Source organism: Nomascus leucogenys, chromosome 1a (genome assembly GCF_006542625.1).
Source record: "Nomascus leucogenys isolate Asia chromosome 1a, Asia_NLE_v1, whole genome shotgun sequence".
Classification (NCBI taxonomy): Eukaryota; Metazoa; Chordata; class Mammalia; order Primates; family Hylobatidae; genus Nomascus; species Nomascus leucogenys.
This window is the reverse complement of record NC_044381.1, coordinates 82,350,308-82,376,261: the sequence shown is the minus strand read 5'-3', so window position 1 is coordinate 82,376,261 and position 25,954 is coordinate 82,350,308. Positions and strand designations below refer to the sequence as shown.

Below are 25,954 nucleotides of genomic sequence, written 5' to 3'. Positions count from 1 at the left end.
TCCACTAGTTCCATATCTGAGAATTCAACCAATATGGACAGAAAATATTGCAGTAAAAAAAAATACAACCAAAAATAATACAAATAAACAACATAGTATAACAACGATGTATATAGTATTTATATTGTATAAGATATTATATTTAGAGATGACTGGAGTACCAAGAGGATGTGTGTGTATATGTAAACACTAGGTCATTTTACATAATGGACCTGAGCATCTGTGAATTTTAGTATCTGAAGGGGTTTTGGAACTAATTTCCCTCGGATAAGGAGGACAACTGTGTATGACATTCGGAAAAGTAAAACAGTAGCCATACAGAATAGATCAGCATTTTCCAGGGGGATGAACTTACGGGGAGAGGTTAACTACAAAGGGGTAGCAGGAGTTCTGTGTCTTGATTATGAGGGTAGATACATATTATATGCATTTGCCAAAATCCATAGAACTGTGTATCACAGTGTGAATTTTAATGTATTAATGCATAATTTAAAAATGAAAAAAGTTGTATAAAAAATAAAGGAAATATGCCAAATTGGGAAAAAAGAAAAAAAAGGTTGGGGGGCTTTTCACTACCAGATCTACAAATGGTTATCCTCTGGAGATAATACAGCTGCCTCCACTGAGCTGTAAAGATAAAATGTAAAATGCTTAATACGGGCTTACCACACAGTAAATTCTTAGTTTAGAATTCTTAAATTCTAGTTCCCTTCCCTTTCCCTGCTTCTCTCTCCTATGCAAGTATTTCTCCTTCACTGTGTCTACTATTGCCGTTTCTTTTTTCTGCCTCTGTAATGGCTTCACATTGTTTTTGCTACTTCAGATTCCTTTTCCCTATTTCTCTGGTTAACAATATCTATCCTCTGGGGAACTGACACTACCCCCATTTGTGTGGTTCTGATGTTAATGTCAACGACATTCCCCACAGTGATTAGCCCAGAGATAAGCCTGTCAGAGGCCATCCTAGGAAACTAAGTTCTCAGCTGTCTGAGGCCATGCATCCTTGTCATGAAAGAAGCTTTCTAACATAAGCAGAAAATGAGGCCAACAGGACAAAAAATAAAATGAAGCTAGAATACTCTGAAGACAGCATCTAAGTTCCTGGATCTGGTTGTTCCTGGACTTCTCCATCTCTATTCTTCCTATTTACACAGCCAATAAATCACCTTTCTGTTTAAGCCATTTTAGAATTGTTATTTTTAATGCTTCCCATTTTAAAATCACAAAATATTTGGCTTCTCTAAGGAAACAAAAATAGTAAATTATCTCTTTACTTGCTGTGGCCTTCAGTTATTTTCAGTATTAGTGGCTACTAATATCAAGATGTTACCCAACCCCACTGTAGGGCAATCCCACACGTTTGAAAGAGGTAGAAACAGCTGAGGCTGGTGGCACACATTTTTAGCCCTAGCTACTGAGGAGGCTGAGGCGGGAGGACGGCTTGAGGCCAGGAGTTTCAGGTTGCAGTGCTCTACGATCACATCTGTGAATAGCCACTGCGTTCCAACCTGGGCAACACAGTGAGACAGAGAGAGAGACAGCAAAAGCGAGAGAGCGAGAGAGAGAGAAAAGAGAAGGGAAGAGAAGAGGAGAGAAGAGGAGAGAAGAAAGGTAGAAATAAAAGATAAAGCCACATGTAACAACAGTAGACTGAAAACAGCTGCCTACTGAAGATTTACATTACAAATAGTGAAAAACCTTCAAGACAGCTTTTAATGCAAATTATATCAGGTTTTAAATCTTCAGTGCAGGCAGTGCTCACTTTTCATTACATTTTACCACTCTACTCACTCAAAGCTAGGTAATAAAGATATATGTTACTTTGTGTCATTCTGCCATTGCATGCTCATTCACAAATTTTAATCAATATCTGAAGAAACGCAATAGCATATGCGAATAGGAAAAGCACCCAACTGCAGTAAGGATTAAAGAAAAAGTCGCACAAGTTGACAACACATAGCACACTCCTAATAAGCCTTTCTTCAGTTTGTCTTCCTGGAATGCCCCTACTTGTTTTTGATGCTAAGCTAATCATCACTATGTACCATATCCTACTAGAACTTCCTCTGCCACCTCACCCTTTATCATAGCAATTACCGAATTATAATTATATATTTATATGTTAGTAGTAATGAGAAAACCTAAACTGTTATCAAAAAAAAAAATGAAACAGAAAAAATCAGATGAACGAGATAAACACTGTAGTGATAGAATTCGTAGTTTTGTTACAGGATCCCAACATTTACCCAAAGGTAGCCATTGGGTCAGGGTTTCTGCACTATAGTCTCTTCTGTGGTTGCCAAAAACAGGTTACAGGACAGAGAAATATGTTACAGGAAAGAGGTCCCAATCCAGATCCCAAGACAGGGTTTTTGGATTTCACACAAGAAAGAATTCAGGGCGAGTCCACAGTGCAAAGCGAAAGCAAGTTTATTAAAGGCATAAAAGAATGAGCAGCCCCGGGGGCTGTTGGTTGCCTATTTTTATGGCTATTTCTTGATGATATGCTAAATAAGGGGTGGATTATTTATGTCTCTCATTTTTAGACCATATAGGGTAACTTCCTGACATTGCCATGGCATTTGTAAGCTGTCATGGAGCGGTGCTAATGGAATTGTAGTAGTGAGGATGACCAGAGGTCACTCTCATTGCCATTTTGGTTTTGGTGGGTTTTGGCCAGCTCCTTAACTGAAACCTGTTTTATTAGCAAGGTCTTTATGACCTATATTTTGTGCCGACCTCCTATCTCATCCTGTGACTTAGAATGTCTTAACTGTCTGGGAATGCAGCCCAGTAGGTTTTAGCCTCATTTTACCCAGCTCCTGTTTAAGATGCAATTGCTCTGGTTCACAGGCCTCTGACAGTTTGACAAGCGAATGAATCTGATGGGGAATACAAAGATGATTCACAATTCAAGTTTGGATAATGGGAAGGAAAAGCCAATAAATTAAAAAAAAAAAAAAAAAGGAAAGTAGAAAAAAATACATTTTAAAGGAAAAGAAAATTCAAATTTGAGTGGGTTAAGCATGATGGCATGACAATTAGATGACAATCTCCAGCTGGAAACCGACGTTCAAGAACTTACAGTATAGGGGTCACCTGGAAGAGATTCTCACTAAAGCCAAAAGAATAGGTAACATTTCAAGAAAAAGAATCCAGAGAATGAAAAACATGTAAGGCAAATACTTGAGAAGTAAGTTGACTTTGTAAATGAGCCAGGAGGACAGCAAAGTTATAAGGAGAAGGGAGGAGGAAAAGTGGTTCACAGTGTTAAATCTGAAGCAACAAGACTGAAGAGTCCCCATTTGGCAATTCAGAAAGTCACTGGTAACAACAGAAAGAACAGTTTTAGTAAAAAAGAAGGTAACCAAATTGAAACAACAGACATAAATTGGTTTTTTTCCTTTGGCCTGTTGCACAGTATTTAAAAAAAATAATAATAAGGAAAGGTTTTTGTTTAAGCCATTAAATCTAGGGTAAATTAAAATAAAAATGGTAAAAGAGTTAATTAATGATCCTATACATTCTAACAGTAGAAGGGATAAAAGAGGTAGCCATGAAAGCCTAAAGGGCATATTGCATATCCCTGACACCAAATGGGAGACAGAACTTACACAATTTAGAGAGAGAGGAAAGCAAAGCTGAAGAAGCTTCTGTTGGATAGTCTTGATCTTCTTACATTGGAAAAAAAAAAAAAAAAAAAAAAGTAAGTGAACCTACAAAGTCTAAGAGCAGTACACTGGAATCAGGCCCTAGGAAGAAGTAGAGTGGTGGCTCACGCCTGTAATCCCAACACTTTAAGAGACTGAGGCAGGCAAATCACTTGAGGCCAGGCGTTCAAGACCAGCCCGGGCAACGTGGCAAAACCCAGCCTCTACAAAAAAATACCAAAAAAAAAAGCTGGGCATGGTGACACATGCCTGTAGTCCTAGCTACTCCAGAGGCTAAGGCAGGAGGATCACCTGAGCCCAGGAGGTTGAGGCTGCAGTGAGCTGGGATTGCACCACTCCCCTTAGTCTGGCCAACAGAACATGACCGTCTCATTTGAAAAAAAAAAAAAAAGGCCAGCGCAGTGGCTCACGCCTGTAATCCCAGCACTTTGGGAGGCCGAGGACGGTGGATCACCTGAGGTCGGGAGTTCGAGACCAGCCTGAACAACATGGAGAAACCTTGTCTCTACTTAAAAAAAAAAAAAAAAGAAATTAGACGGGTATGGTGGTGCATGCCTGTAATCCCGGAGTAGCTGTAATCCCAGCTACTCTGGAGGCTGAGGCAGGAGAATCACTTGAACCCGGGAGCGGGAGGTTGTGGTTAGCTAAGATAGTGCCACTGCACTCCAGCCTGGGCAGCAAGAGTGAAAATCTGTCTCAAAAAAAAAAAAAAATTAGTAGAAAAGGTCTGAAACAGCCCCTATAGGAAGTGGAAAAGAATTGCCAATCAATGCAACCAAGTATTTTAGAGCACATTTTCTCATTAATTGCTCATCTCATTTTTTACTTAACTTGTAGAAGGATACAAATTCTTCAGTCTATTTGATCTGATATCCCTTTTTTAAAGAGAGCCTTCTATATCCCATCTGATGATGTTCTGTATGTACTTTTCCATTGTAAATTACCCCATCTATTCTTTGCTATGTTACAAAACTTTTAATTATTCTTCCTGCTTTAATGTGGTTCTAGTCTTGCTCTCATGCTCTGTACAAATATCAAAGTAATATTTGATTACTCAAGAAATCCTTAATGTCTATTTTCTTAAAGACAAGTATTCAAGAGAACTATATAAAAGAAAAGGAATTCTAAACCTAGAAATGGCTATATCTTCTGACAGCTGCTCATTTACTATTATGACTAAAAATAAAAATTCCCCAGGAAAATATGAATGATGATCTTTAATATTTTGAAGCTTCAGAAGTAATAGAAAAAGTGTCTCTTTTCATTTACATTGACATTTTTCCAATTATACAACTCATATTTCAGTATTTTATATACATTAAAAATTCAGTGGGACTTTTAAAATAAATATGGCATAACACATTTTCAAAAGAACATTCTTGGCTGGTGCAGTGGCTTACCTCTGTAATCCCAACATTTTGTGTGGCCGAGGTGGGCAGGTCGCTTGAGCTCAGAGTTCGAGACCAGCCTGGGCAACACAGAGAAACCCAGTCTCTCTACAAAAAATATATATTAAAAAAAAAAAAATTAGCTGGGCGTGGTGGTATGTGTCTACAGTCCCAACTACTCAGGAGGCTGAGCTGGGAGGATAGATTCTGCCCCAGAGGTCAAGGCTGCAGTAAGCCATGAAAGCACTACAGCACTACAGCCTGGGCAACAGAGTGATATCCTATCTCAAAAAAAAAGATTCTTGCAATAAAAACAGTTGCCACGGAGAGTTCTACACTTATTTCCATAACACTGACACTGACGTTTCATAAAAAGCTTTGGGATTCAACTTTTGTAACTGCTTTAAAGTCTCCTTTAAGTCTTTTTTTTTTTTTTTTTTTTTTTTTGAGACAGTCACACTCTATTACCCAGGCTGGAGTGCAGTGGTGCAATCTCAGCTTACCGGTAGCCTTGACCTCCCGTGCTCAAGTGATCCTCCCATCTCAGCCTCACAAACGGCTGGGCCTACAAGCACACACCACCATACCCGGCTAATTTTTTAATTTTTTGTAAAGATGGGGTCTCACCATGTTGCCCGGGCTGATCTCAAATTCCTGGGCTCAAGCAATCCTCCCATCTCAGCCCACAAAGTGCTGTGATTACAGGCATGAGGCACCACGCCTGGCCTGCTTTAAAGTCTTAATATAACGTTTATCATATTGTCAGAAGTGACAAATCTTCATATAATAAACATAGTTTTGATTTGGAGATATCTGTTAACAAAAAGTGGTTTACCTACATTAGAAATGCTACTTTTGAACAAAAAGTGTGACTCTAAAACATGAAACAAATTTTCTTATACTGATGTAATGACACCATCATTAAAATATATTTATAGCTACATTCCCCTCCTCCAGTGTCTGCTCTGTGGGTTATCACTCATATGCTCTAGTATGTTGGGTAAAAATAAAGTTCAATCATTTAATAGCCATACTTCCTACTACTGTAGGTAAAATAACAAGCCCTGAAGGTTTCTAAAAGTCAAATTATTGACTATTTGAAAGCAGTTACAACACTGATTTTTAAATTTAGGCAGCTGTGATTCAATTCTCTTTTTTTATACTATACTGAAAATGAACATTACTCTTTTAGAATATACCTGACACCAGCCTACTCAGTCAGTTGTCCACTCCTGTTACAAACACACACATATACACATGTATACTCCTATTTTTTAAATCCCCTATACATGTATTGTTTTCCTAGTTTATAACCTGAATGTTACCTGTCAGCTTTTCCTCTAGGACAATCTTCCCAATGACAGTCATGCACTTTCTTTCGTTCTTCTTGAAAAACAATCTAACCCCACTTGACTACCTTGAGTGCAGCTTGGCACAAACTTCACTGAAATTGTTCCACCCCACTTTCTACTACCAAAATAAAAAACTAAAACAGCATAGTCTTGTACTTCTCTTCATAACAAGTTTCAATCACTTTTGAAGCTCTGCCTCACAGAATTATTCAACTATGGCTTTGTTTTCATCAAAAATCTTTATTAAGTCAGCATTTAAGATTATTCCCATCCTCAGAGTTGTATGCATGAACTAAGAAATGCCCAAGAAAATGTTTAATCACCCATCTTGATTCTTCCAGACAATCCCAAATTTGTTCATTGCTGAATCATCCATTAGACCATGTCTTAGTCTGTTTGGGCTGCTGTAACAAAATACCTTAGACTGGGTAACTTATAAATGACAGAAATTTATTGCTTACAGTTCTGGAGGCTAGGAAGTGCAAGATCAAGATTTGGCGTCTGGTGAGGGCTCACTCTGCTTCATAGATGGCATCTTCTCACTGAGTCATCACATGGCAAAAAGTGGGGATTCAAGCTCCCTCAGGCCTCTTAGTAAAGGCACTAATCCGATTCCTGAGAGCTCTGCCCTCACAACGTAAGTACCTCCCAAAGGCCCCACCTCTTAAAACCATCAAAGTGAAGGTTAGGTCTCACCGGGCGCGGTGGCTCACGCCTGTAATCCCAGCACTTTGGGAGGCCGAGGCGGGCGGATCACGAGGTCAGGAGATGGAGACCATCATGGATAACATGGTGAAACCCAGTCTCTACTAAAAATACAAAAAAAAATTAGCCAGGCGCGGTGACGGGCGCCTATAGTCCCAGCTACTCGGGAGGCTGAGGCAGGAGAATGGCGCGAACCCGGGAGGTGGAGCTTGCAGTGAGCCACGATAGCGCCACTGCAGTCCCGCCTGGGCGAAAGAGCGAGACTCCGTCTCAAAAAAAAAAAAAAAAAAAGGGAAGGTTAGGTCTCAACATAAGAATTCTGAAGAGACATTCAGACCATAGCTGACATAAGCCTCATTTTTTTGATCCAGAAAAAGACACACACACACAGTGGCTACATTTAAGAGGAAGAGTTAATGTACCTTTTAAGAAAAGGTCAGTCAATGTCTACCCAGCTGTGAAAAGTGGCATATAAAAAAGTCAAAATAATTCATTTTATGGAAGAAAAAGCAAAGGCCGAGAGTGGTTAACCCATGTTTATATATTTGGTGGCAGAGCCAACACTAGCATCCAAGTCTCCTGATTCCAAGTTCAAAGCTTTTGTACTTTATTCATTCACTCCCATTACTACACAGAATTATGCTAAATGAAAGGAGGAGTACACAAAAGACTACATATTGTATGACTCCATTAATATTAAAAATCAAGAAATGGCAAAACTATGGAGACAAAAAGCAGATCAGTGGTTGCCTGGGGCTGGGGATAGGCATAGGGACTGACTGCAAATGGACAAGAATGAGTTTTTTGGAAGATGAAAGTTTTCTAAAACTGGATTGTGATAATTGTTGCACAACTGTATAAGTTTACTAAAACTTGAACTATGAATGTTATGGTATATAAATTATACCTTAATAATGCTATTTTTAAAATTACTAAGAAGGAATTCAGTATATAAGGAACTCAACTCAATAGCAAGAAAACAAATAATGCAATTTAAAAATGGGCTACAGACCTAAATAGACATTTCTCAAAAGAAGACATATAAATGGCCAACTGGTGTATGAAAAAATACTGATTAACCATCACAAAAATGCAAATCAAAACCATAATTCTGTATCACCTCAAGCCTGTTAGAATGGCTATTCACATAAAGACAAAACATAAGTATTGATGAGGAAGTGGAGAAAAGGGAATCTTGTACACTGATGGTGGGAATGTAAATTGGGACAGCCATTATAAGAGAACAGTGTGGAGGTTCCTCAAAATATTAAAAATAGAATTACCATATGCTCCAGCAATTCCACTTCTGGGTATACATCCAAAGGAAATGAAATCAGTATGTCAAAGAGGTATCTGCACTCCAATGTTCATGAAAGCATTATTCATATAGATAAGATATGGAGTCAACGTAAGTGCCCACCAATGGATAAATGGGTACAGAAAATGTGTTATGTAGGCCAGGTGCGGTGGCTCACGCCAGTAATCCCAGCACTTTGGGAGGCCAAGGCAGGCAGATCACGAGGTCAGGAGATTGAGACCAACCTGGCTAACACGGTGAAACCCCGTCTCTACTAAAAATACAAAAACAAAATTAGCCGGGCATGGTAGCGGGCACCTGTAGTCCCAGCTACTGGGGAGGCTGAGGCAGGAGAATGGCCTGAACCCGGGAGGCAGAGCTTGCAGTAAGCCAAGATCGCACCACTGCACTCCAGCCTGGGCGACAGAGACAGACTCCATCTTAAAAAAAAAAAAAAGAAAGAAAATGTGTTATGTGTGCATGTGTGTGTGCATGCATACACACACAGGATTCATATTCAGCTTTTAAAAAGTAAGACAATCCTGTTGGAGTTTAAATATGCCATTCTGACATATTGACTATTTTGAGTCAAAGGCACTTGAAAAACAGCAGGTGTAAGAAGAGCACTCTGACCTTTCTTCTATTTCTTAAAAGCAGATGAAATTCCCATGTGAAAGATGTCCTCCTTAAACTAAAAGGAAAGCAACATTTTTATCATCAAGGACGGGATATGGAGACGAAGAGAATTCCATACAGACTTTGTTAAAATAACTTCTATCTTTTAAGCCTCCCCATATAATCCAGTTTATTTTTCACAAGTTACTATCCTTTGTCCAATTCAGTATGTAAGTATTCAATTCTAACTGTATCTTTGGGTCTTTGTTTCCTTATGAGGGCTCCTGTGCCACATAAAACTTGTATTGAATAAATCTGTGTGCTTTTCTCCTGATAATCTATCTTATGGTAATTTAACTGTGAGGCCAAGCAAAAAAAAAAAAAAAAAAAAAAACTTTAAAAAGTTGGAGGTAAAGTTTGCCTCCCCTTTACACTGTTATCTGCAAATAACATGGATGAACCCGAAGGACATTAAGCTAAGTAAAATAGGACTGGCAGAAAAAGACAAATACACGTACTACATGATCTTACTTATATACGGAATCTACAAAAGGTGAACTCATAGAAGCAGAAAACAGAATGGTGGTTGCCAAGGGCTAGGGTGAGGAGGAAATGGGGAGATGTTGGCCAAAGGGTTATTCAGGATGAGTAAGTTCTAGAGATCTAATGTACAGCATGGTGACCACAGTTAATAATATTTATTGTACACACTAAATCTGCTAAGAAAGTAGATTTTTTTTTTTTTTTTTTTTTTGAGAAGAGTCTTGCACTGTCACCAGGGCTGGAGTGCAGTGGCGTGATCTCGGCTCACTGCAACCTCCGTCTTTCAGGTTCAAGCAATTCTCCTGCCTCAGCCTCCCAAATACCTTGGATCACAGGGGCCCGCCACTACACCTAGCTAATTTTTTGTATTCTTAATAGAGACGGGGTTTCACTATGTTGGCCAGGCTGGTCTCAAACTCCTGACCGCGTGATCTGCCTGCCTCGACCTCCCAAAGTGTTGGGATTACAGGCGTGAGCCACAGCGCCCAGCCAGAAAGTAGATTTTAAATGTTCTCACCACACACACACACACACACACACACACACACACACATAACTATGTGAGGTGATGGATGTGTTAATTACCATGATTGTGGTAAACATTTCACAATCTACACATATACCAAAACATCAAGTTGTACACCTTAAATATATACAATTTTTATTTGCCAATTATACCTCAATAAAACCAGTGGGAAAAAGAAGAACATTTCATGTTTAAAAAAAAAAAAAAAAAGGCCGGGCGCGGTGGCTCACGCTTGTAATCCCAGCACTTTGGGAGGCCGAAGTGGGCGGATCACGAGGTCAGGAGATCAAGACCACGGTGAAACCCCGTCTCTACTAAAAATACAAAAAATTAGCCGGGCGTGGTGGCGGGCGCCTGTAGTCCCAGCTACTAGGAGAGGCTGAGGCAGGAGAATGGCGTGAACCCGGGAGGCGGAGCTTGCAGTGAGCCAAGATTGCGCCACCGCACTCCAGCCTGGGCGACAGAGTGAGACTCCATCTCAAAAAAAAAAAAAAAGGCTGGGCATGGTGGCTCATACCGGTAATCCCAGCACTTTGGGAGGCCAAGGCGGGCAGATCACCTAAGGTCGGGAGTTCTAGACTAGCCTGACCAACATGGAGAAACCCCGTCTCTACTAAAAATACAAAAAAGTTAGCTGGGTGTGGTGGTGCATGCCTGTAATCCCAGCTACTTGGGGGGCTGAGGCAGGAGAATCGCTTGAACCCAGGAGGTGGAGGTTGTGGTGAGCCGAGATCGTGCCATTGCACTCCAGCCTGGGCAACAAGAGTGAAACTCCGTCTCAAAAAAAAAAAAAAGAAACTCCAATTTTTTTCTAAATTTTTTTAGCTTTAAACTCTTAGAGCTCTCAGGGCTTAAAACTTGAACAACACAGGTTTGAATTTTGAGGGTCCACTCATATGCTAATGTTTTTCAATAAATATATTGATAAATCCGGGGGAGATTCGTGACAATTTGAAAAAATTCATAGACGAACCATATAACCTAGAAATATCAAAAAAGTAGGCCATGTGCAGTGGCTTACACCTGTAATCCCAGCACTTTGGGAGGTCGAGGCAGGAGGATCACAAGCACTGGAGTTCAAAACCACCCTGGGCAAGTGCAACATGGCAAAACCCTGTCTCTACAAAAAACACAAAAATGAGCCAGGCATGGTAGCATGCACCTGCAGTCCCAGCTACTCGGGAAGCTGAAGTGGGAGAATCGCTTGAGTCAGGAGGCAGAGGTTGCAGTGAGCTATGATTGAATCATGACATTCCAGCCTGAGTGACAGAGTGAGACCCGTGGTCAAAAAAAGAAAAAGACGAGAGGCTGAGGTAGGAGAATCACCTGAACAACAGAGGTGGAGGTTGCAGTGAGCCAAGATCATGCCACTGCATTCCAGCCTGGGTGACAGAATGAGACTTCATCAAAAAAAAAAGAAAAATAGAAAGAGGTATGTCATGAATGCTTAAAATATATGTAGATACTAGTCTATTTTATCATTTACTACTACAAAATATATACAAATCTATTATAAAAAGTTAAAAATTGTCACAACTTACACCACACGCTTAGCCACACAGTGCCATTTGAAACTGAGAGAAACCCTGTCTCAAAAAAGTAAAGATGCAGTATTAAATCATACCTACATAAATTTAACTGTACTACACCCTGTACTATTGAAATAATTTTGTAGCCACCTCCTATTGTTAATGAGGTGAGCTCGTGTGAATATTTGCTTAAAGTACCATGTGACATTAATCATCTCCAAGCAAGCAGTTCATCTTTCCAATAAATTGTATATTCCAGTAAAAAAGTGATCTCTTGCAGTTTCATTATGTTTAGTATGATACTATAAACCTCAAATGACACCTAAGTGCCACTAGTGATGCCGGAAGTGCTCCCAAGAAGCAGAGAAAAATCATGGCATTACAAGAAAAAGTTGAATTGCTTGATATATACTGTAGATTGAGGTCTGCAGCTGCAGTTGCCCACCACTTCAAAATAAATGAATCCAGCATAAGGGCCATTGTAAAAAAAGAATTCATGAAGCCATTGCTGAAGGCACACCAGCAGATGCAAGAATTGTGCATGTTTTGTGAAATAGTTTTTTTATCTGATATTGAAAATGTAGCTTTTATAGGGATACAGGATTGCTATAAAGGCATCCCTATAAACTTTAATAAGTTTCAAGAAAAAGCAAAGTCATTATACAACAACTTGAAACAAATGGAAGGCAAAGGATCTAAAGCTGAAGAATATAATGCCAGCCAAGGATGGCTTGATAATTTTAGACAGAGTTTTGGCTTTAAAAACGTCACGATAACAGGAGAAGCAACTTCTGCCAACCAAGAGGCAGCAGACGACTTTCCAGATGCCATTAAGAAAATCATTCACTTAGGCCGGGTGCGGTGGCTCATGCCTGTAATCCCAGCACTTTGGGAGGCCGAGGTGGGCAGATCATGAGGTCAGGAGATCAAGACCATCCTGACTAACACAATGAAACCCTAGTCTCTACTAAAAATACAAAAAATTAGCCCAGCGTAGTGGCGGCCACCTGTAGTCCCACCTACTCGGGAGGCTGAGGCAGGAGAATGACATGAACCCAGGAGGCAGAGCTGGCAGTGAGCCAAGATTGTGCCACTGCACTCCAGCCTGGGCAACAGAGCCAGACTCCATCTCAAAAAAAAAAAGAAAAGAAAATCATTCACTTTGGGAGGCCAAGGTGGGCAGATCACGAGGTCAGGAGTTCGAGACCAGCCTGGCCAATATGGTGAAACCCCATCTCTACAAAAAATACAAAAGTTAGCCAGGTGTGGTGGTGCGCACCTGTAGTCCCAGCTACTCAGGAGGCTGAGACAGAGGAATCACTTGAACTTGGGAGGCGGAAGTTGCAGTGAGCCGAGATTGCACCACTGCACTCCAGCCTGGGCGACAAAGCGAGACTTGGTCTAAAAAAAAAAGAAAGAAAGAAAGAAAATCACGAGGAGGCTGGGTACAGTGGCTCATTCCTGTAATCCCAGCACTTTGGGTGGATGAGGCAGGAGGATCGTTTGAGTCCAGGAGTTCAAGATCAGCCTGGGCCTGGGCAATACAGTGAGACCCTGCCTCTACAAAAAACATTTTTTTAATTAGCTGGGGGGAAGGCATAATGGTTCACACCTGTAATCCCAGCACTTTGGAAGGCCCAGGTGGGAGGATCACCTAAGGCCAGGAGTTTAAGACCAGACTAGGCAACATAGTGAGACCCTGTCTCTACAAAAAAATAAAAAATATTCAAAAATTAGCCAGGCATAGTGGTGCACACCTGCATCCCAGCTATTCAGGAGGCTAAGGCAGGAGGACTGCCTGAGTCCAGGAGTTTGAGACTGTGGTGAGCTACGATCATGCCATTTGCATGTCAGCCTGGGCAATAGAGCAAGACCCCATCTCTTAAAAAAAAAAAAGGAATATGGAGAAAGAATATCCACCTAAATAAGTTTTTAATATAGACAAAAGTGCCCTATTCTGGAAAACAATGCCATAAAAAACATTCATTAGTAAGGAAGAGAAAAAGCACCAGGATTAAAGGCAGGAAGGGATGGACTAACTCTACTGTTTGGTGAAAATGCAGTGTGGTTTATGATCAGGACTGCCCTTATCTATAATGCTACAAACCCCCAGGCCTTGAAGGGAAAAGATAAACACCAGCTCCCAGTCTTTTGGTCATGCAACAAAAAAGCCTGGGCAATGAGAACCCTTTTCCTGGATTGGTTCCATTGATGTTTTGTCCCTGAAGTCAGGAAGTATTTTGCCTGTAAGTTCTTTTATTATTGAACAATACCCCTGGCCACCCAGAACCCCATGAGTTCAACACCAAAGGTGCTGAAGTAGTCTACTTGTCCCCAAACAAAATGTCTCTAATTCAGCTTCTAAATCAGGGGGTCATGAGGATCACTGGACACAGTACACTACAGAAAGTACTGTTAACTCTATGAAAGAGAATGTCAATAAAGAGACCATCATGAAAGTCTGGAAGGATTACACCACTAAAGAAGCCATTGCTGTTATGGAAAAAGCCATGAAAGCCATCAAGCCTGAAACAATAAATTCCTGCTGGAGAAGACTATGTCCAGATGTTGTACATGACTTCACAGGATTTGCCACAGGGCCAATCAAGGAAATCATGAAAAAGACTGTGGACATGGCAAAAAAAAAAAAAGGTTAAAGGGTTTCAAGATACAAATCTTGGAGAAATTCAAGAAATAGACATCACACAAGAGGAATTTAAAAAGATGATTCGATAAGTGCTTCCAATCCAGTACCAGGTAATGTAGAAGGAATGCCAGAAAACAAAATGACGTCAGACAATCTGGCAGAAGACTGTCTCATTGTTCAAGACTGTTTTTGACTCCTTCATGACATGGACCCTTCTCTGATATGGGCACTGAAACTAAAGCAAACGGTAGAAGAAGGATTGGTACCATATGGAAATGTTTTCAGAGAAATGAAAAAGCAAAAAAGACAGAAGTATGACGTATTGCCATAAAGTTATACCATGTGTGCCTGCCTCTCACACCTCCCCTTCCCCCTTCCACCTCTACCATGCTGAGACTAACAAGACCAATTCCTCCACTTCCTTCTCCTCTCAGCCTACTCAATGTGAAGACAATGAGGATAAAGATCTTTGTGATGATCCACTTCCACTTAATGAAGAGTAAATATATTCTCTCTTCCTTATGATTTTCTTTCTTTTTTTTTTTTTTCTGAGATGGAGTCTCACTCTGTTGCCAGGCTGGAGGGCAGTGGCACAACCTTGGCTCACTGCAACCTCCACCTTCTAGGTTCAAGCAATTCTCCTGCCTCAGCCTCCCTAGTAGCTGAGACTACAGACACATGCAACCACACTCAGCTAATTTTTGTATTTTTAGTAGAGATGGGGTTTCACCATGTTGGCCAGGATGGTCTCAATCTCTTGACCTCAAGATCCGCCCGCCTTGGCCTCCCAAAGTGCTGGGATTACAAGCGTGAGCCACCCCACCCGGCCTATGATTTTCTTAATAACATTTTCTTTTCTCTAGCTTACTTTAAGAACACAGTATATAATACATATAAGGTACAATGTGTTAGTTAACTATGTCATCGGTAAGGCTGGAAGTCAACAGTAGTTTATTAGTAATTAAGTTTTTGAGGAGTCAAAAGTTACATGTGGATTTTCAACTTGATGGGGGTCTGTGTCCCAAACCCTGTGCTGTTCAAGGGTGACCTGGTGAACTATACATGCTGAAAAGTGTAACTAAAATATGAAGAAACCAACTTTTCTCTAAACTTTAGATGCACTTCCCTGAATAATTTCCAAAAGTTGGGTACCTTATTTTCCAACTGTGCATTTACAAGCAGAAACAGCAAATGACAGGTACTACACAAACATACATGTAGAAATGAACACATGATCCCTATTAAAACATTTTAGTTATTTATCATTATTTCCTTTCAGGTACTTCTGTACTGCTCTAAGTAAGCCTCTGTAGACAGTCATACAGAGGATGTGTTCTGGCCAAGCTTGGTGGCTCACACCTGTAATCCCAGAATTTTGGGAGGCCAAGGCAGGAGGACCACTTGAGCCTAGGAGTTCGACACCAGCCTGGGCAACAGAGCAAGACGTCATCTCTAAAATAAAATAAAAAATAAAAATAAAAAAAGGATGTGTTCTTTTCTTTGTTATCTAGTCTGACAAAAATTTCTCCAAAATAGACTTCTTTGGTAATTTTATTTTCATTACATCTTTATGCCATTATAACCCAAACACTAATCTTTTAAGAGGAACTATTCCTAATTGCACATTACCAGGTTTCTTTAGCTCATTATTTGGTGCATCCTCAGTAGGTATACATCTTTTCAGCTTACTCAGCATTGAGAACATAATATTATGTGTTTGTTTACTTGCAAATTAAAAGCAACATTATATCTCTCATCCTATGCACACTTGACAACCTATGAGAGGTATCAAGCAGATACTTCTAATATTTGAACCTTAAAAATAAATGGAATTTTAGTTGACAGAGGGCTGGATGTCTGTAATTATGTCAGGATGCAATCAAGATTATCAGTAAACCTACATTTCTCATGCTGTTGAGGGGGTCAGTTTACCAAGGATAAGACAGGACCTTCTGGTCTCAAGAATTTCAGTTACAACCTGCCTAACCCCTACAGTTTCACCAAGCTTCCTAAGAGAGAAAGAAAAACCTAAAACTTATAAAAAGAAAGCAGATTGTTTACCCTGGCTTAGTTCTACTTGTAAAGAATCAACTTTCTCAAAATTACAATCTTTTGTCATTTGGCAACTGAATGAATTAAGTAGTTATTCAAAGAGCTCAAGACATAAAAACTAATACAACTTCTATTATATATTTTCTCCTTCAGGTGCCAGTACAATTCCACGTGTTAGAAAAATTATGTAAGTCAAATCCCAATTGATTAGGCCCTAATTATCAAACACACTTTCACCTTGTGAACTTCTCACAGTAACGGTCTTAAACCTGATAACGGTACTCCCATGAGTGGAGAACACTGTGCTTCATTTTTAGTTTAATATGTTAGTTCTCTTCAATGAACATAGTTTTTTTTTACATTATAGTAATGAGGCACATGAAGGTTAGAATTTGTTTTTGTTTTTGTTTTTGTTTTTTGAGATGGAGTTTCACTCTTGTTGTCCAGGCTGGAGTACAATGACACAATCTCGGCTCACCGCAACCTCCACCTCCCGGTTCAAGGGATTCTCCTGCCTCAGCCTCCCAAGTAGCTAGGATTACAGGCATGCACCACCACACCCGACTAATTTTGTATTTTTGTAAAGACGGGGTTTCTCCATGTTGGTCAGGCTGGTCTCCAACTCCTGACCTCAGATGATCCACCCGCCTCTGCCTCCCAAAGTGCTGGGATTACAGGCATGAGCCACCACACCTGCCTATAAAATCATTTTTAATAAATAATATTAAATGCTATACAACTGAAGTTCTTCTAGTCTCTTGCCTACCACCTCAAAAGGAAATGAAATCATTATAATAAACCTATTATAACATAAAAACTAATGTTTTACCTGGAAATGTTCTATGAACTCTAAGGAAAAAAGTATACTGTAAAGATGGTCAATTCCCACATTTCTTACCATTGCTAGAAGAGGACGACAAACAAGGAGAAGAAAGTAGAGGGAAAGAGAAAAACTGAATAAATCTCCTTCATCTCCAAATAAGGCAAGCTCATCAACCAGTATGCTCCTCTCTCTATCTCCCTCTCTTCACTGACTGCCCCAAGGTCCCAGACAATACAGAATCTACAAATTATATCTGTTCACTTTACCACTAATTAAGATATTACTATCAGTTGTATTAAACAATTATAAAAATGATTGCTTTGATTAGCTTATGGAATGTTGACTTAAGTCATTAAATGACATTGCAATGCTTTTATTATAGTTTTGATGGTTTGTAAATATTGTTTATACTCTAACCACATTTAATCTGGTTCTAGGTATTATTAGAATTTGATATCTCATTTAAGGGATATTATAGAAAAATCAGTCACAACATTGATAAAAATTGAAAACTCATTCATTGTCCATTGAAAGTCTTGATCAAATAAGACTTAGACAGTTACACAGGTTCATTTTAGTTAATACATTTAAGGTAATTAAGAGGACTCTCACATTTTCATTTTACTTTTGTTCAAGTTTACAATCAGAAAGTTATAGCATTTATGCACTTTCAAGTTTATATCATGAAGTTTATTCATTAGAAAAACTAATTCTAACCTTCTTCATGTGCCTCATTGCTACACGATATAAACTCATTACTCAGGTTCTAAAATAAACATTAGCTTAATTTTCCATTTTCATCTAAGATTAATATCAATGTTTTATTACTTTATAATGTGAACTTTATTTATACTGACCAGTCATCAAGGCTGTGACAAGATCTTTCAAGTTCGTTTTCATATTTATTCAGTTTATGGAAAAATAAATTTTAAAAACCCAAGATATAAAATACAACAAATACAGTGAGCATTTCAGTAGTGATCTTTAAAAGTTTTTCTTTTATTCCAGTGGTTCGATGAAGAAGTTATACTATAGAATCACTACAGAAGAAAAGGCAGAATAGCAAAGGCAAATTTGAACCACATTAGCACTACCCTTATATTGGTATAATTTGTTAATTAAAAGAAGATTTATAAATTCAAAACGTGTTTCTCCTTCACATTGTCATTTTCTGACCAAAAAAAAAGACTACCACAAAGAGATATTTTTTAAAGTAGATGGGTAAGAAAATTTAAATGAAATTAGCCCTATAACTCTGCTTTCAGTAAGAGTACAAAAGTAACCCTTATATTGACAAATATGGCATAATTCCATAGGTCCTATTTGCTCTTCCTCCACTGAAAGGGAAATGTGTAGTATCACACAAAGTTTATATGGGTTTTATGTTCAGAATATTGTAGAGATTAAGAAAAACCTTTGCCTGGTGGGTGGTAAGGTTAACTTTATTGATTTGATTTCCCATTATTCCAAATGGAAGCCTGTTGGATGATGGGGCGTAGCTGGGGAAAGGAAATAATGGCAGGAGATTAGAATGTTGAAAGAAAGAGAAGTTGGGATTTGAAACTAATCAATTTTTTAAAAATCTTACGACCAAGCATGGTAGCTCACACCTGTGGGAGGCCAAGGTGGGATGATCACTTGAGGCCAGGAGTTCAAGAACAGCCTGGGCAACATGGCAAGACCCTGTCTCTTTTAAACTTAGAAACAAACAAACAAAAAAATCTTTTTAATAAAATAAAGGAGCCAGGTACAGTGACTCACGCCTGTAATCCCAGCATTTTAGGAGGCCAAGGTGTGAGGATCACTTGACCCCAGGAGTTCACGACAAACCTGGGCAACGTACCGAGGTCTCATCTCTACAAATATTAAAAAATAATTAGCCAGGCATGGTGGCATGCACCCGTAGTCCCAGATACTCCAGAGGCTAAGGCGGGAGAATGGCTTGAACCAGGGAGGTCAAGGCTGAGCCGTGATCACGCCACTACTGCACTCCAACCTGGGCAACATAGTGAGACAACCCCCAACCCCAATCTCAAAAAAAATAATAATAATTAAAGAAAATAAAATCTTAAATCTACACATCCCCATATAATAGTCTTCTGTTGGGGATTTTTTTACAGGTTCTTTAAAAATCAGTTGTAAATATCTTTTAAATATGTTTAACTGTTTCACTATAACAAGCTACAATGTAAAAACAATTCAAACTCCAAGAAAGAAACTCTACAGTATATGGTAGTGAAATATAAGCCACAGAATCAATAAGAGGATGCTACACTACTGTTGAAGACCAGAAGTTGGTATCTCCTTTGAAAAGGCTCAACAGAAGCAGTATTGATGCAGGGTACAAAAGTACTATAATAAAGCTGGATGTGGCAGCACATGCCTATAGTCCCAACTACTCAAGAGGCTGAGGTAGGAGGATCGCTTGAGTCCAGGAGTTCAAGGCCAACCTGAACAAAATAGCAAGATCCCATCTCTTTTGGAAAAAAAAAAAGTACCATAATAGTAATACTTTTAGTTTCAGAGTTGTTTAAAAATCTTAGCTTTATGTTTAGCAAAGTAACTTATTCAAGTTTTTTTAAATATTTACTCATGACTGTAAAACTTTCTTTTACATTTATCAATGTGCTATAATATGAAATGATGTATCCACCATTTAACTAAATCAAGAGATTTATTAAATGCAGTTTATCATAAATCAAAAATAACCACTAATGAAATGGAAGAATCTATTCCCTTTATCAGCACTGAGATTCTATTTACATAATGAAGATCTATGGATAATAAACAGCCCAAACACTATCTGCAAAAAAACCAATATTCCAATGATTTAAATATACATATAATTATCAGTTTCTAGGCTTGGATTTAAAGAATATGTGAATGGTCAGAAGTAAATTAACATACCTAATTTATTACAGTTTAGAAATCTAAATGAAATGCCACAGGCCACAAAACAACTGCTTCATATTCAAAGGCACACATTCAATTTGGTAGATCAGCTGGACTCACTGCATTATATTGCAGGAGATAAAGGTTAAGTGACCTGGGGATACTGTTCCCCAGATGTCTAAAGGGTCCATTTTTTTATTGGAATTATCTCTACTTTAAAAAAAAAAAAAAGGAATTACATCTAATTTTGATAAAATACTAGCTTACCACACAATTAATACCTTCGCCCATATAAGATTCTACTTGAAGCTTCATTTTTGAAATTTTAGGATTGCAGCTAGTATAAAAACAAAATTTAAGAACACACAACATGCACAATGGGTCAAGAATACATGCCTTCTCTTCTGATGAACAGCACAAGAAGGTTAAGAAAATACTATAACATACTCTAAGTTTAGGGATACATTTTAGAGATTTTTAAATGAGAAATCCAATAAATCTTTAAGCATTTAGCTTTCCACTGTTGCAGCTCATGAAAAGATTTTTTAAACTAATTTGTAATACACAACATATTCACTCCACAAATAACTATGTACATACATATGCCCACATCAATTTCGTACTCTTTTAATTAAAAATTTATGTTTCTCTTGGTCATAAAAATCTGGTTTTAGGTGTTTTAAAAGTTCAAACAGCTATTAAGCTATACTTTGCTTTGGCACTAGCTCCCCCTCCAGACCAACGTACTAATATAACTGCATTTTAAAAACTAATAATAAGTAACAAGTTTTTACAATCCACTAGCAAATTTTAAGATTCACCACTTTTAAGGACACTCCAATTTCGTAAAAATAACTGGCAAGAGTTTGCAACAAAACAATGCAGGATGTAATCAGAATTACTGTTTTGTTTTTTTTTTTTTCGATTCTATACATCTTAAACAGAACTGATTTGTAGGAAAACACCTTCAGGTGACTTTTTAAATTCAAAAATATCCTCAAAATATAACCTATACAAGGCCGTATTTTATGGAAATTATTTTGAATCACTATCCTATTACACAAGATACTCTTCAAGTTAACTCACAACTTGACCAAAGATACATTTCTGCATCTGTTTCTGCAATCCATGCAAGTTTCATTCCAGCTGTTCAGCTCTTGAACTCAAACAGAATTCTCAATTTATAAGGCAGCAAAAAGAAAATCCATGTCTTGGAACTACCTTTGTATATGCTTTATAGCCTATTCATCTCTAACTCCCTGCATTTTTACACACTAAACCTGTAAAATCACAATTACAAATGCTTGAATTCCCAACTTCTCAATACTACTGTAGTATTTATAAATCAAGTAATTAAGATTTTCTACATACATAGCAGATTTCACAAGGACAGCAATGTACAGAGCCTTATTATTTGGCATAGGGTTTTAAGATGTTTTTACAGTTATTTTAAAGAGCAGAGACTACAACTCCATTATTTCTCATATATCTGCTATATTGTAGTGCTTAAATAATAATTTCTCTCCTAAAATACTTTCTCTATGACTCACCTATTTAAAGAATTAGTCATAAAACATGGAATGTAAATTTAATCAAGAAAATAAATATGCACCTAACCGCAGGAATAACAAGAAAAAAAAACTATAATGAAACCTGCCTACAGTTTTCATAGAGGCAAGCCAGTTAAGTCAGTTACTTGAGAGCCGTTTAACTCTAAACTGATACAAAACTTGTGTTGAATTTGTTCCGCAAAACCTTGAAATTTGGGGTTATCTACTGGAGAATTTGGCTTTTCTGGGTCCACCCTCCTGAGTGGGTTTAAATAAACTGTAAATAATTCGAACATAGGAAGGAAAAAAACGCCACCTCTCCGTGCCTTTAACCAAGGCCTCAATCTATATTATACGGCAAAATGCTAAAATAAAAGCTCATCAGGGACAAACCCTAAGCATGACACTGCCACTTAAGAAATACACTGCGTCTCTGAAGATTGCAATCCCCACTGTGAAGAAAGAACAGGTGCTGCACCCGACAACCCACTCAATCCTGCAGGACAAACCTCCTAGAACTGATAAATATGGACTCATTTAACCTTCTCAAATAAGTTCAGATACTCAAAAGCCGCCAGCTCGTCATTTGCACATCAAAGGGGAGTACAGCTGCACTCAAGCCTTTAACTGCCCTGCATCAGTCCCTCGCGGATCTTTGTGCCGGTCCACTCCCTGCTTTCTAGCCCGAGCGGCACTCAGAGAGAGCCCATAACGCACGGGCATCTTCCTCCCCACAGACCGCGACTCCAGGGACCGAGCTGCTGGCGAAGGGAAGGTAGGTGTGGAGGGGAGACGACGGACACCTCCCACCCCCGCCCCCAACCCTTCTCCTTCCCTAGGCTTTGGCCCCTGCCCTAGGCAAGGATGAGCGGCGCCGAGGGCATCAGCGGCGCAGCTCCGCGTCCCGGCTGGAGAGGCGGGCGCCCCTCACCCTCTGCCCGCGCCCCCGGGGCTGCGCCAAGGCATCCGCCAGAGCGTCCCGGGGGCTCCCTCCCCACTTTTCCGAGAGCCGCTGGTTAACCGGCAGCAGTTGCAACAACAGGCCCGGGGGTCGCCCGGGGAAACGAGCAGGGATAGCCGCGGAGCCTCCTCAGATCCCGCGCGCAGCCCAGCCCAAGACCCCGAGGCGCGCGGGGCCCGGGTCCCAAAATGCCCCCTTACCCCAGGCGGGAGCAGAGGCGGTCTCCGCCGCTCCCCGTCGCAGCTGCCAAAGCCACAGCCCTCAGCGCAGCTGCCCCACGCTGGGGGAGTGGAAAGGCTGGCTGGGTGGAGGATGCTACTCCCGACTGAACGGAGAGGAAGAAACGGAAACAGGAACCGCCGCCGCCGCCGCTTAACGGAGCCTTCGGCGCCACTGACTGAGGCAGAGCGCGAGGCGGCGCGAGCCGGGCAGTCGCTGACAGCGCGAGACCGAGAGCGAGCCGGGTCCAGGGCGCGCGACCCCGAGCAGTGCCGGCCCCATTCCGCGGGGAGAGGAAGGGACGGGTCGGCTGGGGCCAGGAGGGCGGGCAGGATGGGGAGGGGGCCTGGAGCGGAGGGAACCGGCTCCTCGGGTCGGCTGGAGATAACGCGCGCACGCGCCGGAGCGGTTCTGACAACGAGCGCAGGCGGGGAAGCCTCGGCCAGCGCCGGCGTGCGCGCGCGAATGGGGGCGCGCGCCCCTCGGCGTTCCTGGCTTCTGGGAGAGGGCGCGCATGCGCCGGCCGCTGCCACCTACGGCGACCCTGGCATGTGCCAGGGCTTCTCCCCGCCCCCTTCCTCGCTGCGCCCGTGGAGAGCGTAGCAGCAGCATCCACCGCCTAGCAGAGCCGCGGGCCACAGCGGGACCGCACAGTTCCAGCAGGGCAGCGACTGCGCACGCGGGCGCCGGCTCGCACACAGGCGTAGGCCGCCCTCTACCGCCTGAAGGCCGGAGGCTGAGCGGGGCGCGAGCGGATCCCGGATCCCGGGAGGAGAGCCGCCTCCAGAGAATGCCGTGCTCCCTACAGCGCCAGGAACGGACCGGCCCGTGCCAGCTCAGTCGGCGGCCCTAGGGGGCACCCGCACTAGAGGTTTTGAAGCTGGCTCCTTGCTACTTTTAGCGGTGGGCGCTGCTGCTGCTCAGCCCCTGCAGTCCGCATTTGGCCGCTTGGCTGCTGCTTCCAGCGCTATCATACAATGGCATCGCTCCCCCAGGAGACTCAGCGAAGCCCTACTTTATCTTGTGAGAGCTGTTTCCACATTCGCTCGAAGAGAAAGACCCCCCACGAGGTCCTGAGTTCGATGCCCGGCCTCTCCCGACCCGCGGCTGCGACAGCCCCTCTGAGGCGGAAGTTTATTTAGTACGGAAAGAGAACAGCACGGGGAGAGGGGAGAGGCTTTGCCCTAGGATGCGTCCTACCCGCTCGGACTCGGAAAATTCCCGGCGCCCGCGATGCAGAGCAGTGGGCCGAAGGGCTGCCTCAGAACAGCCCAGACCGCCAGCTGAGCGGGAGGACCTGAGCGCGCCGCCCCAGCACACAAAGTAGTCGCGGGCCGAGGGGTGCCGCCGGGGCCAATCAGAGCTGCGCGCCGCGTGAGTGGAGTGCGAGCCGGCCAATCAGAGGGCCGGAAGATGAGCTTCCCGTTCCAAACTCTTCCCTGTAGCCTTGGGACCCAGATCCCAAGCCTGGGGCGCTTTACGGTGGGAGAGCGAAATGGTGCCCTGAAGACAAGACTCATTTCTCTAGGCTTGGGCATTTTAAAGTACATACCGGGGATACTTATCCCAAAGCAAGTAGCGGCGGCCTTTTAGATGTTAAATATTAAAAGATCACAGAAAAGAGATTTAAGAGTCGGTGGGCCTGTCAAGATTGCAATCTGCCTAATATTCATAAATTCACATATTTATTGAGACCTTCTTATGTACCAGGAACTCTATCGCAGATACACAAATAAGGTACTGCTGATTCAAAACAAGAAAATCCCTTGTCCTCAAGCAGCTCAGGTTCAGAGGGAGGCTTTCCTAGACCTTGTGACTCGTATTTATTGTCAGCTCTTTAAACAAAAAGCACTCTATGAAGTGCTGTACTTGACAGTCGTTTTTATGATTATCTCCCTGTGAGAAAAGAAAATCGAAAGGAAAGTAGAGTGACTTGTCCAAGATCACACAGAAGATGTACTAGCAGAGCCAGAATTATGTTCTAGCTCAGTTTGGGTGTCAATCATTCAATAAAATAATTCAATAACAATTTGTAAATGCATGGATGCTCTCTCTCATGAGATTTCTGTACTAAACGTACAAGCAGGACAAAATTCTGGCATAAAAGTGACACACGTTGGTTGTTGGAAATGAACACAAATTTTAGGCTTATGTGGGATTAAAGGTAAAAATCGTATTAGTCATACTTTAGATAATTTTTAGAAGTTGGAGGTGGAGTGGATATTTACTTTTTAGTTTAAACACAGCATTTTAAAAATATTTTAACAAGCAAGCGTAACTTTTTCTTTTTTAAGATAGAAGCAGCAGGAAGGATCACTTAAGCCCAAGAGTTCCAGGCTGCAGTGCCACATCGTGCCTGTCAATAGCCATTTCAGTCTGGGCAACATAGCAAGACCCTCATCTCTAAAATTAAAAATAAAATTTAAAAAAAGAAAGGAACTATTTCTAGTTGGTTAATAATCATGATAGTTTACACTGTATAATACGTTGAGATTTCCAAGTACAAAGCTTTACATTTGCCTCAAAATTCCATTTTTGCCTGGTGTTGCATTTTTACTTCCAAAATCCTAGGAATTAAAGCACTTATTTTCCCTACCTCCTTCCAATTGAAAAAAAAAAAAAAAAAAAACCTGTCCTAGGCATGTTTTGCCCAGGATTTGGTGCATTATTTGTATAGAACAGTATCATATACGTTAAAATAACAAATAACTTTGCTATCTCTTGAACACACTCAGAAACAAATTCTTCAGTGATTTTGAAGTCTGCTTTGTTGAATCAATGTGCTTCTCCACCTGTGACGGAACATTATTATCAAAACCCTTTCCAAGGCAGGCTCAGGATTTAGCTGCCATCCCAAAACTGGAGGTCTCTGTCAAACAACTGATATTTGAGAACAAGTCTTTACACATTAAGTTCCAAGCCAATCATGAATTTCCAGGAAATTCACTTATAAAAGGGAATTTTATACCCTGCCTCGTCTCAGTGTGGACAACAGTCCCAGCTTTTAAAAAATACATTCATTTTATTCTCTCCAGAGAAGAAAATTCCTAGAACTCAGTCCGTCTCTTGCCAGGTTAAATTCTTAGAGAGAAGGAATCCCCCAAAAGGTTCTAAACATCACTGGCCATCAGAAAGTATCTGTGTCAAAAGCATTTTTCCACAAGCTGCAGGTCCCACCCTGTTG

At 40.9% G+C, this 25,954-nt stretch overlaps 2 protein-coding genes across 4 annotated transcripts in view; one reads left to right on the top strand and one right to left on the bottom strand.

Moving 5' to 3' along the window:
* FUT8 (fucosyltransferase 8) overlaps positions 1-23,232 on the bottom strand; it is a 381,361-nt gene extending 358,129 nt beyond the window's left edge. For all 3 annotated transcript variants that reach the window (XM_030812303.1, XM_030812283.1, XM_030812313.1), the window contains exon 1: positions 22,752-23,232. The gene's annotated coding sequence lies outside the window, so the exon portion shown is untranslated. The remainder of the gene's footprint in view (positions 1-22,751) is intronic.
* LOC115830404 (translation initiation factor IF-2-like) overlaps positions 1-25,201 on the top strand; it is a 98,900-nt gene extending 73,699 nt beyond the window's left edge. Inside the window, exons 3-4 of the mRNA XM_030814304.1 lie at positions 22,274-22,365; positions 22,470-25,201. Of these exons, the coding sequence (XP_030670164.1) occupies positions 22,274-22,365; positions 22,470-23,373 (996 nt within the window). The 3' untranslated portion in view covers positions 23,374-25,201. The remainder of the gene's footprint in view (positions 1-22,273; positions 22,366-22,469) is intronic.
* The last annotated feature ends 753 nt before the right edge of the window (positions 25,202-25,954 follow it).